Here is a 13,665-nt window from a genome sequence, read left to right on the forward strand (position 1 = left end):
CTGCAGTGTGTGGAGGCCTGTGTTCATGTGTGGTGTTGCTGTAGAAAGGGAACAATCCACTCCCTTATATCCATCCATCCTGTTCAGGGTACCACTCAGTGCCATCCTTTCTTCCACATCCACCCCGTCCTCTTTCTTTCTTTCTTTCTTTCTTTCTTTCTTTATTTCTGAATTTTGACTTAACTCAGAAGTGGGAAATCTGAACTCTGAATTAAGTCATTTTGGAGTTCGGTATGTGTGAGTTTCAAAATGAGGAAATAATGGACGCTTTAGTGATCATATGTTTATGATATATTTACTTTCTTAAAACAGCAAGCTGTATGGTCAGTGTTATATAATTAAACAACTAATCTTCGAGTTTGGAAATTCTGAGTTACAAGCTTTCTTTCTTTCTTTCTTTCTTCCTTCCTTGCTGCATTTGACTTAACTGAGAAGTAGGAAGTCTAATCTCTGAATTCGGAATTACATAACCGAATTATTTAATTTCCGAGCTCAGCATGTTCGAGTTACAAAGTGGGGAGGAAAAACATGGATGCTTTCATGCAAAGCTAACTTGAGTGATCATAGGTTTGTGATGTTTTTACTTCCTTAAAACAGCAAGCTTTGAGGTCATTGTCATAGATTTAACCAACTAATCTCGGAGTTTGGAAATTTTGAGGTACGAGCTTTCTTTTTTTGTTTCTTTCGTTCTTGCTGCATTTGACTTAACTCAGACGTGGGAAGTCTAAACTCTGAACGATGTGGCTGAAGTATGTCATTTCAGAGCTCTGTGTGTTCAAGTTAGAAAGTGGAGAAAAATGGACACTTTCGTGAAAGCTAACTTTACTGATCATAATTTATGATCCAATGTCAAATGCTGCAAGAAGGAAAGAAAGAAAGAGGAAGGAGAGGATGGCACTTAGTGGTACCATGAAGAGGGTGGATGGATATGAAATTTTATGAACGTTTCTTTCATTCGTTCTGATTCTGGTGTTTTTACTTTCTTAAAACAGCGAGCTTTATGGTCAGTGTTTTAGATTTAACCAATTTACTCTCTCTCTCTCTCTCTCGCTCTGTTCTCTCTCTCTTCCTCCGTACATCTGACACCCCCTCCCTCATTCCATGCAGTAATCTTACAAAATCTCCAGCAGACTAATCCTTTCCGAGTCTATTTTGGTAACCCCCCCCTACTGAACATGGATTAAAGCAGGGTTTCCCAACTCAGAGCGTTCATGTTGAAAGGCCACTGTAGATTTCTCTGTTCTTACAAAACCTCCTCATTGACTGATGAGTTGCTCCTGGTATGCTGGACTCTGGACATACATGACATTACGTGACTGAGTGAAAAAGAATTAAAAGTACCTTTATTTGCTGGTACTTTTACATAGTAAGTTTGAAGTTCATCAACCCAGGTCGGAAGACAGGGCTGTGGTAAAGGTTTTGTTTTGTTTTTTTCATTGTTTTCTTTATGTGTTAAATTTAACGTTAAATTCAGATATGCCTGATGTTTTCATCCTATTGCAGAAATAAATTGTACATAAATTGGTACATTTCCAAGTTTTAAAACCCGCAAGCATGGGGGATGCACTCAACTGTATAGAGCTTTTAATTAATTATTATTATTTATTTATTTTTCAGATCGCAAACATAATTAAATCAATAAACATTTCAGTAGAGGTTTATGTGGCCTTCCAAAAGCTAGACTTGTACTTTCTTTAATTACGTCCTTTTCTCAAAATTCTTAATTAAGTAAATAAAACTGACCAAGTAAAAAGCGAAGCTGAAAAGAAATTCTCTTACATCGTGTACTCTTATATTTTGAACTGTATTAAGACACCTTGGATAAGGGGAATTCTGGGTTATAGTTTCTGTTTGTATGTCTCTGTGCTATCAAATACCTATGATGAATGTATATATTTAATTACCTCTTTGAATAAGCTGATCAACTGCCATCCTTTCTTATAGCTGAAACATGAAGACTTATTTTGTATGACCCTGTGCACTGTGTGTTTTGTCTATCTGTCTGGCCCCTGCACCAGTAGAAACCGTCCACGCACTGCCGTTATCAATGTGTATAAATACTTCTGCTCTGCATGAATAAAGTGGGATGTCTGTGTGAGCATGCATGAAGTCAGTGTGTGTTCATTTTAGACCCCCCGGGCCTGAACGCTCCACGGTAAACCACACTTTCTAGCTCATAGCAGCACAGAACTAAGAGTAGAGTTAATAGAAGTAATCGTAGAACAGGCTGAACGGGCTGACGGAGGTCTGGAAGACATAATAATTATATTCCTGAGATACATGGAAATCTAACAGAAGCAAATTCATTTTCTTATAAGTATATTTATTACAGTATACATTTAATCTGTAATTGCATACTACACAATAAGGATGTGTGATAATAAGGAGTAAGGATGTGTGAGAATATTCTGCTAGTACTTCACAACCACACTGTTTGAATGGTATTGCTTTAAGTGATCTCCATGTCTTTTCACAGTATAATATTTATTTCCATATACAAAATTAGTTGGGTAACATTTGTTCATTTATATGTAAATCAGCTTTGGTTTTTGTATGTAGGGATGTGTCTTAAAGCCTATCATTCCACTTCTCAGAGATAGACGAAGAAGCAGAGCAGTATTGCAAGGACCATGCTCAGCTTCCTAGCAGTCGGCTCCGTATTCTTCCCAGGCCTTTTCCTGCTGTTTAAGCGATGTCTGAAACAAGCGCCAAGGCTGAAGTGGAGCGAGGCCGACGCCGTCATCGTCTCCGCAAGGTACATATCGAGTTAGTCTTACACACATGACACGGACAGTCGGTTTTTCTGTGAGATAAGCTGACATGCTGTGATTGCGCTGTGCGTAGCGCGAGAGAAGATGGAGAAGATGGATGTATTCATCAAGAATATAGATCACACAGACTGCATGATAGTATATTCTATATAAGGCATCTGAAATCAAAACCAACCTTTTTAACCACATTAGTTCCTGGTGATATTGTACATAGTTCATCTGTATCAGTTACTTGATACTGTGATAAAATTAGCATTTTTTTTTCATCTTCCATCAAAACACCTTCTGCTTTTTGACTACACATTGCCCGCATGCGCAAATAATGTCAACTGATAATGTCGAGTTTTACCTTTCCTTTCCCATACCCTGAGCCAGGTCCCACTTTTTACAACCTAATTAAATTCAAGTGGATTAAACAAGTTCAGCTATTCAGAATTTCCCTTGCTAAATATACTGCTTCACTAAGTCATGATTAAAAAGAAAAATGTGTTATGATCCATTGTCAGTGCTTCGTAAGTGATAACAGGATTTCACAGACGGTCCACAACACTAACTGTAGCTAAAAAAAAATTGTGGTGGCTTAGCAGTTAAGGCTCTGGGTTACTGATCGGAAGGTCGGGGGTTCAGGCCTCAGCGCTGCCAAGCTGCCCTTGAGCAAGGCCTTTAACCCTCTCTGCTCCAGGGGCACTGTGTCATGGCCGACCCTGCACTCTGACCCCAACTTCCTAACATGCTGGGGTATTCGAAGAAAAGAATTTCACTATGCATATGTATATGTGATCAATAAAGACTCCTTATCATGTCATTCTTTAATTGATAAAAAATTGTTGCCAAATGGCATTTCATAAGACAAATACTTTTAGACATGCTGTTAGTGTAACACAATCACACCACACAATCACTATTTTTCCTGTAATAGCACAGCCCGTCATGTCTTATTCCAAACATCACATTTTTAATAGTATTTTATTGTTTCTGTCTTACAGGAAAGTCTGGAATGATTGATTCTTTCTGCATTTTTACAGGCTAGTGTCTTCCATTCAAGCAGTCCTGGCTTCCTCAGCTGGGTTCATCATTGCATCATCTTGTGAAGACATCATTGAGGACCAGTAGGTGTTTGATCTAAAGGCCGTTGTTTAGATATTTATTCAGAATTTACGTTGTATTACTTGTATTACCAGTATATCATAGCGCTAATTGTAATGTGATTATGTAATTAATAAAGACTGTAGCATGTAGCATTGTGGAGGCGAACATCTATAGATTTTTTGTTTTCGTGAACTTCAGTGTAAATCTCTTTAGGTTCTCCAGTGCAGAAACCTACAGGATACAGGTCTATATGCATGTTAGTGTAAAGTTGTGTAAAACGGGTTTTTCTAAGAATGTGCCTTCAGCTCACCTTGTGTCCCTCTAATCAAAATAGGATCTCAACCTAATTAGTTTTCCTCTGTAAATCCACTGTGGCGTTGTAATGGCCACAGCAATGCGATGAAGCAGAGCTGTCTGAGACTCCGACGCTGCAGTGGATTTCACTTTGTCACGGCTTCAGTCAGGCCCTCGATTTATTGCTCAGCTGCAATATGTGCATATGCGTATGTGGATAAGGAGGCTTGGACCAGAAAGGGAAAGTGGACAAGACAGCGAGGAAGCGAAAGGAGAACATTCCGGATATTGATTTGCATAGTCAAAGTTGAGGAAAAGTGAGAGCAGTGGTTAGTTTGAATAGTGCCATGGCCCCTCCTTCCCTGCGCTGCATTATGCTGGCCATGTTTGGACAGGTGTGCAGTCCTAAAGTAGAATCCACACAGCAGCTCTCAGTGGCATTTAATGTCAAGCACTGGAATAATAGGTAGGCAGTGGTTATTCAAACCTCAACAATGCATTGAACTGCGTGACAGACATGACAGACATGGCTATTTGTCTTCCCCCCCCTCACTTCTTCTCCTCTTGTGGTTTGTCTTCTTTGTCTACAGGCACTGGCTCACTAGCACCTACATCCTGTTTGCCGTCCCTTACTTTATCTATGACATCTACGCCATGTTCCTGTGCTACTGGTACAAGATACAAGTCAAAGGTCATGAGGAGGATGCACCAAAAATCAGCACGGTGATTCGCAGCTACCTGTGGCGAGAGTTTCTCATGGTGCTTCATCACGTTGTCATGGTTACTGTCTGCTTCCCTGTGTCTGTGGTGAGTTGGAAAGAGGATCGCTCATATTTCAGCGAGGTGTTTTGTGGTGGTCAGTTTAAAAAATATCAATAAATAAACAATGATAATAATAATATGTAATCTAAAATATAAATGTTGGAATTCCATTACCCTTTTCCTATTTAGTTATTTCTATTCAAAAGCAATTATTCAGAGACCTCGATTAGCACGAGCCACTCAACAGTTCATGTCTATGACGCAACGGTTGCCTAATTTTACATTACATTACATTTATGGCATTTGGTAGATGCCTTTATCCAGAGCGACTTAAAATTATCTAAATTTTTTTTTATACAACTGAGCAGTGAGAGTTAAGGGCCTTGCTCAAGGGCCCAGCAGTGGCAGTTTGGCGGTGCTGGCATTTGAACTCACGACCTTCCTTTCAGAAGTCCAATATCTTAATCAAAGTTTTAGCCTCCATAAACATTTTTACTGCATCTTTCATATCGAGTTTACAGTCATGCCTGTTTCCCTGCCAAGTATGCCTAATCCTGACATCCTGCTTTCTTATTTTAATATGTTTATTTGATCGTTATATGGAAACAACTGGAAAATGTCTGAGCGCTGTCACAACAATGAAGAAACTGGGGGAAAGGGAGCTGTTTAAAATAAGGCAGTTTAACTGATTTGATTTAGTGTGTCTTTTTAGTATGTGTCTATAGTGCATTAATGAATGAGACTGATTGAGGTGGAAAGTCTGGGGATAAAAATGCTATTTATAAGAATGACAAGCAACAGCAGCAGCAGTATGCGACCTCAGTTTTAGGTACGGTTTGGATATTTTCTTTTTCTTGTCTTGGTCAACATTCTCACTCTCTACTAACATCCATGGAAGCTTAGGCATGAACTGTCTGTCAACCGTGTGACATCATGAGATGTAAGACTTTTGATAACGTGCACTGTTCACGCGTTCAGAATTATTTCTAGGTCTGGATTGTGGATTTCTAATCAGCAAGTTCCTGTGGGTCTGGCCCTCAAAATCCCAGCACAGATTTTAGTAGGTATATCCTGCATTTGTTGTAACTGTTGCCATTGGTTAATATAGGAAGTGCAGTGGAGATCAGGAAAAAACACTGAGGTAATGAACGCTAGACGGGGCACTTTGAAGGGGAAACACTGTTTATAACCAGAAAGATATATTTATTGAAAAGGATGTGTCAAAAAGGTCAGTTTTCTAAGGGAACTCCTTTGTGTTGTTGTTATTCTGAATAAGAAAATGGCTGCAGAAACAGATGGGCATTTCCTATCAATGTAGGTCAAGCTCAAGTATGAAATATTATAGTTGTATAGGTCTGTGATGTGCTTTTTAAAATTTTTATTATTACATCAGTAAACAGCTCAGCTCATAACTCATGTATTTGTATTTTTGTGCCTTCTGTAAATGTACAAGTTTGGGCTATATGAACAGCAGCTCTTAAATAAAATGGGTGACAGTGTCTGGATGTTTTATTGTTCAGACCATATGTTCATTATTAAACTGTGATATTTGCTTCTGTGTACATCGGTGTCAATGATTGTGCGGCAGTAGAACAGCAGCTTTGGGTTTATTAAATGAAAGTAGACATTGAGTGCATTCCAAAAGACTGTTACTTTAGACGCCTATGGATGGAGACACGTCTGAGTTCTTACTGTGGAGCCAAGGGTGGAGCCATTGGAGAAAATAAAGCATAGTAATGATCACTTCAGGATAGACTGCTGTTCTAGTATTTAAACTTTTTGCAAATAAACACTGCACGGCATTTTTATTTACAAAGGTTATCTTTGATTCATCTTATCCATAATGGTATTTTCTCATTAAAAAAACATTGCACTTACAAATGGGTTTTTATATTGCTAAGTATAAATTTAAATTGGAGTACTGAGTAATATTTGAATAATATTTGGTGAACATGAAAATGGTTTCTTTTTTTCTTTTTTTTTTCAGTTCTGGCGACAAGGAAAGGGGGATTATTTCCAAGGTGTCATGTTCCTAGCTGAACTCAGCACTCCGTCTGTTTGTCTGGGAAAAGTACTCATTCAGGTACTTTCCCAACACGGCCTTTGTACCCAACACTAACCTATCCAGTGCTACTGTAATTGCACAACACTTCTGTATCCATCAACTCATCTATCAACACTACTTTCTCCATCAAGCATTCATCTACCCAACACCACTTTATCCATCAACTCATCTACACAACACTCCTTTCTCCATCACACACTCATCTACCCAACACTCCTTTCTCCATCACACACTCATCTACCCAACACTCCTTTCTCCATCACACACTCATTTACCCAACACACCTTTCTCCATCACACACTCATTTACCCAGAACTGCTTTATTCATCACTCCTTCATCTACCAAACACTCCTTCATACATCAACTCATCTACCAAACACTCCTTCATCCATCAACTCATTTACCCAACATTCCTTTATCCATCAACTCATCTACCCAACACCCCTTTCTCCATCACACACTCATTTACCCAGAACTGCTTTATTCATCACTCCTTCATCTACCAACACCACTTTATCCATCAACTCATCTATCCAATGGCAATTACTCCATCACACAATCATCTACCCAACACCATTTGCTGTATCAGCCATTTTCCTTCTCTGTATCCTACTTTCTTTTTGGATTGTGGCCTCCATTAACAAGCACGCTCAAATCTCAGTTTGCTCAAATGCATTCTTTTTTGTACAGGTAGATCTTTACCTCTTTCTTGTAAGCTTTCTTGTGAGCACTACCTTCTCCTACACTCTTAAGAAGACACAGCAATGTACCTCACACTGTTGGGCCTCATGATGATATTCTCCTTTCAAAAGCTTGCCTGGTACTCACCCCTGTATCTTCCTTTTTCTTGCTTTCTCTGTCTTTCTTCCCATGCTTTAGTACAAGCAGCAGCACACGCTCCTTCATAAAGTTAATGGAGCACTCATGCTGATAACTTTTTTCGTCTGTCGAGTTCTTCTCTTCCCCTACCTATACTACGCCTATGGCAGGTATGTTCTCTCTCATACACTTCCTTTAGCATTAATCAGTTTTTGGAACAGGGGTTATGTGCCTTGGGTATGGTATAAAAAACAAACTCGGGTATCACACGTCTTCCCTTTGATAATGCACAATTCATATCAATGTATCATAAGGAGCTTTTCTTTAGTGTTCTTCTATCATTGTTCTTGGATTTTCTGAATGGTGTCACTCTAAAACAGCCAGGGGTCTTTGAAGAAATAAATGTATCTGCTATGCAAAAAAATTGAAAAAATGGCAGTGTAAATGTTTCATCTCTTGTCATTAGCATGATACGTGATTCCATTGCCCCAGTAAACTCATGCAAATCTGTGTGTGTGTGTGTGTGTGTGTGTGTGTGTGTGTGTGTGTGTGTGTGTGTGTGTGTGTGACAGGTATGCGGATATCCCCCTGTACAAGGTGCCGCTGTCCATTCCGTGGCAGTATAACATGGGTGCTGCTCTGCTCATGGCTCCGCAGGTGTACTGGTTCGGTCTGATCTGCAGGGGAGCCTTTCGCCTCTTCACCCGGGCCTCTCGCCATCATCGTCGCGCAGTCAGTAGGGACTCCGAGCCCAAAACCCCTATCATGCCCCCAGCCAATGGCTACAGTCCCTGTGACACAGAAAGAGAGCCTAACACGCACTGAGAGACACAGAGGGGCTGGAAGTGAAAGATTGTTTAGAGGTTGTTTTTAGGCCTCAAATAATAATGGGAAACCTGAGGTTAAATACTAATATATTACAAATAGTAAATGTCTTGCTGCCCCATTAGGTGGTGGAAGATAAAAGACAACGGCAGAGAAATCAGAGGGAGAACGAGACAGAGAGTCTGAAGATGATCGTCTCCATTCTTTGTTTCCCTCTGAGGAATTGCAAGAGCATGCTAGTAAAGCCTGTTTCATACTCCTAATGTAAAACCTCCAGATGCGAACAGACGTTCGGATTGTATTCTTCATCCCAGTTATATATTCCTTGACTGAATTTCAAACCGTTGGGGAAGGGGTATGTAATATAATGTACACAAGCACTTATCATTTGTACATGACCATTCTCATACTAGTTTGCAGAAACAACAGATGAAAGCTGCGGGCATGTTCGTATTCCAAACTACTAAACCACCATTAACAGAAATGTGATGAGCGAGTGATGGAGAGAGGATACTCTCTCTCTCTTTAGTTTCTCCTTCCTAGTCCACTCTCTTTGACTGTTCAGTTTATTATTTCATAGAAAGAAAAGGGAACAGCTTTTCTGTCAGGGTGTACAGCAAATGTCTAGTGTCAATTTCTTTAGTTTGAATTATTTATTTTGAACGAATTATTATTTATGTTCAATGTTTTGAGTTGAATTATTACCCACCTAATTTATCTGCTTTTATAATTTATTATGACCGGATCACATATAAACTAATAACTGCCTCTAATTTGACTTCAGAAAAGGAAAAAAAATATCGATAAAAAATTCTATAGTCTCTCCAGAGTCAGGCTTTTCACCCCGAGCCCTTTCTCTAAAGCACCGAGGGGAGCTCCAGGGGTTTTCGAAAGCCCCATTGCACCTGTTATAATATGAAGCTTCTGTTACCGTTTTCAGTGATCACGACCTACATATTGAGCTTAAAATAACCTAGCAGGGCTTTGGTGTTGAAGTTCGAAGGACTGTTGACACACTGCCTTTAAACTTCTGCTTCGGGTTCACGCTTTGCTTTTCTCACCATAATGTTATTCGGACCAAAAGAGTAATATATGGGAGATCGGCAAGGCAGCATGTACTGTTACGTTATATGTGTGCTTCAGGAACAGACGTTAAATTGTGATGGGTGCTGGGCAGGTCTCTGCACCACTGAGCTGCTAGCAGGAAATACACTGCACTGCAATGAAGGAAAGGACTTTGCACATTTACTGGATCAAAGTTCCTTAAAGGAATACTCCTGCATTTTTTCAACCTATTCACTGTTCACACTATCTGTAGCGCATGTGCAGTTTCCATGGACAAGATGTTTTCCTGTACTAAGAAAAGAACGGAAAACATGTTGACTCAACTAACTTATAATGGACGTCTTATAATGGACAGCCAGTAACACAACCGTTACACTCTGTGGATGAGACAGACATCAGAGAAACCATTAGACTGTTAAAGACTGTTCTTTTGTAGCTGTATACAACACTCAGTTGCTGGAGCACTTCATTTTCAACTGAACAATGTATGAAAGCGTATGTATTTATTGAAATAATTCAATGACTATAGAAATGACTGTGGTAAACACACATGCTACAGATGCCATGGATAGAGATTAACTTGGAAAAACACAGAAGTATTCCTTTAAGTTTTAACCACTGCTACATTTTATTATTTATTATATCATTTGACTTATTTATTCCATGTACTGAATGCCATCTATGTAGCTAAATGGCTTTCTTTTAATTCATGGACAGGTGATAAATTGAAGTAAAAAACGAATATAGAGTTTCTTAGTGAGGTGTTAAACCACCAGGTGAGCTTCAGTGCACCTTGGCATTGATCCTACACGTCTCTGGAACTGTACTTTAGGGATGATCATGAACACCACTCTTCTAAAAGATATTCCTTCAATTAGTGTTTTGATGATGATGGTGGAGAGCATGAGCACGCTGGTCCAAAGTCTCCTATAGGCGTTCAATTGGGTTGAGATCTGCAGACTGTGAAGGGCATAACATATGATTTACATCATTTTTCATCCCCATCAGACCAGTGAGTCCTCATGCTCTATGGATTGGGGTGTGGTCATCCCAGAAGAGACCACTCCTGTCAGGATAGAATTGTTTCGTCAGTGGATAAAGTTGATCAATCAGGACAAGTTTGCATTAATTTCCATTTCCCTCTAAGGGGGCATGTGGAATCAAACCATGCATAACAGAGCCTCTGGTTTTTCCTTTAATTTGTCACCTGTATGTACTATGATTGGATAGTTCTGTCCATTGGAACATGAACAGCATTGCCATGTTTGAAAGGAAATCATAAACCCTACATGGATCTCATTAATAGAACAGGTTTACTATTGTAGAGCTTCCAGTCTGAGCTCTGTTATGCTGTGCCCTGTCTGTTTGCAGAATGACAAGGGACCCTCTATAGGGGGAAAGAAATGGAGTGTCAAGTGAATGGGGGGGGGGGGGGATAAGTTGCGTTTATTGATTTATGATTTATTTATTTATCTTATTTATTTTGAGAAGACTGAATGTACATATGAATACATCTAAATGTTCTGTTGAGTGGACATCTGTGGTGCCTGGCTGAAAGCACTCCTGTACTCATCCTCTCAGCTACAATATACTCTACTGTCTTCTTCTGTACTCTAGCACTGTGTGTGAGACCTCTTTTTATTGCCACTCTTGTCACTGTATGCGTGTATGATACAGTATGCACTGATATCAAAAACAGCATGCCAATCTTGATATACTCAACAGCATTATTAGAGCATGCTCTTAGTACTGAGTAACACAAAGAGTTTTCTTTTGCAAGCTCTTGGGCCACTGTTCAGTGCAATTACACCATAAATGTATTAAAGGAAACGGAAATTTGTGCTGATTGGACTGAAATGAGATTAAATTAAGCTGTGCCATGCCTCATTTTAATCTCATTAAGGTTTTAGATGATGAGTTTTATGTTGAAGACCCGACACCTTCCTCTGCTCTGATGGAGGACAGCAACTATTCAGATTTTTCTCATTCTTCTTCAGCATTTCTCTGTATGCTGGGATGTCAACATTGAAGCCTGGACAACTCACACCCTCTTCAGTGTGTTTATATACTATTGATTGTTAGTTTCCTAATGAGCTAAACCAATGAAGTGACTAAACTCTGATGCTGTGGAATAGATTATTGTAATGTCCACTTAAGAGCAATGAACTGTGAAAGCTAAATTCTGTGAAATGCTGCCCCCTGGGGGTTAAAGTTCATAATACCCGTTTGAGCCTGCCCCCATCAACTGACTCTTAACTTGCAGCGACAAAGCGACCGGAGACCATTCATTTTCAATAAGAGCTGGTGACTTCCTGCGATATGAACAACAGCAACCACTGGCTACTAGATGTGCTCGTGTCCAGCGACTTTGAAAGCTGAGAAAAGTTTAAATTTGGAGTGACTTGGTGCTGCGACTACCAATGGGTAATCGCTGCACCAAGCAAGTTTCTCCAAATTTGCATAAAATTAAAATTTTCTCAACTTTTTCCACATCGCTGTACACGCCCACATCTAGTTGCCAATGGTTGCTCATGTTGCCGGAAGTCGCCAGCTCACATTGAAAATGAATGGTCTTTGGTCACTTTATTCCTGCAAGTCGCTGTACAGTATGTGTTAACTTACCTTTATAGTGGCGTTTCATGAAATTGTCACAAATAAGAATGAGAGTGAGCTGATCCTACATGATTCTAGTTCCATATATCACAAATAGACCTAAATAAGAACTTAATAATACACTATGCAATAACAGACACATTATTTAATACGATATTATTAATACGACATATTTAATACGATAAACCTATACACGTGTTCATTAATGCAGTTATCACATGTCAACAGCTCAATGCATAAAATCATGCCGGTAAAGGTCAAGATTTGACCATTTGATCTTTTGTTAAAAACATTCATAAAAATTCTCTGCTCTCATGGATATCAAACAAATGCAAACACAACACAGGTTTATAAAAAAAATCTTTGTTAAATATAGCTGTGCAACAATTATTGGCACCCTTTTAGTCAATACTTTGTGCTACCTCCCTTTGCCAAGATAACAGCTCTGAGTCTTCTCCTATAATGCCTGATAAGGTTGGGGAGTACATGGCAAGGGATCTGAGACCGTTCCTCCATACGGTATCTCACCAGATCCTTCAAATTTCCAGGTCCACGCTGGTGGACTCTCCTCTGCAGTTCACCCCACAAGTTTTCTATGGGTTTCAAGTCAGGGGACTGGGATGGCCATGGCAGGACCTTGATTTTGTAGTCAGTAAACCATTATTGTGTTGATCTTGATGTATGTTTTGGATCATTGTCCTGAAGATCCAACCACGGCCCATTTTAAGCTTTCTGGCAGAGGCAGTCAGGTTTTCATTTAATATCTGTTGATATTTGAGAGTCCATGATGCCATGTATCCTAACAAAATGTCCAGGTCCTCTGGCAGAATAAGAGCCCCAAAACATTAAAGAGCCACCACCATATTTAACCGTGGGCATGAGCTACTTTTCCATATGGCTACCTCTCTGTGTGCAGCAAAACCACCTCTGGTGTTTATTCCCAAAAGCTCGATTTTGGTTTCATCTGCCCATAGAACCCGATCCCATTTGATGTTCCATTAGTGTCGGGCAAACTGAAGACGCTCGAGTTTGTTTCTGGAAGAGAATAGAGGCTTTTTTCTTGAAACCCTTCCAAACAACTTGTGGTGATGTAGGGGATTTCCGATTGTAGTTTTGGAGACTTTCTGACTCCAAGACACAACTAACTTCTGCAATTCTCCAGCTGTGATCCTTGGAGATTTTTTTGGCCACTTGAACCATCTTCTTCACAGTGTGTTGAGATAATATAGACACACGTCCAATTCCAGGTTGATTCATAATATTTCTAGTTGACTGAAACTTCTTAATTATTGTCCTGATGGTGGAAATGGGCATTTTCAATGCTTGTGCTGTTTTCTTATAGCCACTTCCCATTCTGTGAA

The 13,665-nt window shown here is 39.6% G+C and overlaps 1 protein-coding gene across 5 annotated transcripts in view; it reads left to right on the forward strand.

Moving 5' to 3' along the window:
- tlcd3ba (TLC domain containing 3Ba) overlaps positions 1-11,120 on the forward strand; it is a 14,519-nt gene extending 3,399 nt beyond the window's left edge. For 4 of the 5 annotated variants that reach the window (XM_017459372.3, XM_017459382.3, XM_017459391.3 and 1 more), the window contains 6 exons: positions 2,595-2,755; positions 3,797-3,880; positions 4,745-4,961; positions 6,904-6,999; positions 7,862-7,971; positions 8,374-11,120. In XM_017459372.3, coding sequence (XP_017314861.1) covers positions 2,631-2,755; positions 3,797-3,880; positions 4,745-4,961; positions 6,904-6,999; positions 7,862-7,971; positions 8,374-8,626 — 885 coding nt within the window. In that variant the 5' untranslated portion in view covers positions 2,595-2,630 and the 3' untranslated portion in view covers positions 8,627-11,120. The remainder of the gene's footprint in view (positions 1-2,594; positions 2,756-3,796; positions 3,881-4,744; positions 4,962-6,903; positions 7,000-7,861; positions 7,972-8,373) is intronic. The other variant, XM_053675481.1, reaches the window with a different exon arrangement.
- The last annotated feature ends 2,545 nt before the right edge of the window (positions 11,121-13,665 follow it).

The sequence above is a fragment of the Ictalurus punctatus genome, chromosome 2 (genome assembly GCF_001660625.3).
Source record: "Ictalurus punctatus breed USDA103 chromosome 2, Coco_2.0, whole genome shotgun sequence".
Classification (NCBI taxonomy): Eukaryota; Metazoa; Chordata; class Actinopteri; order Siluriformes; family Ictaluridae; genus Ictalurus; species Ictalurus punctatus.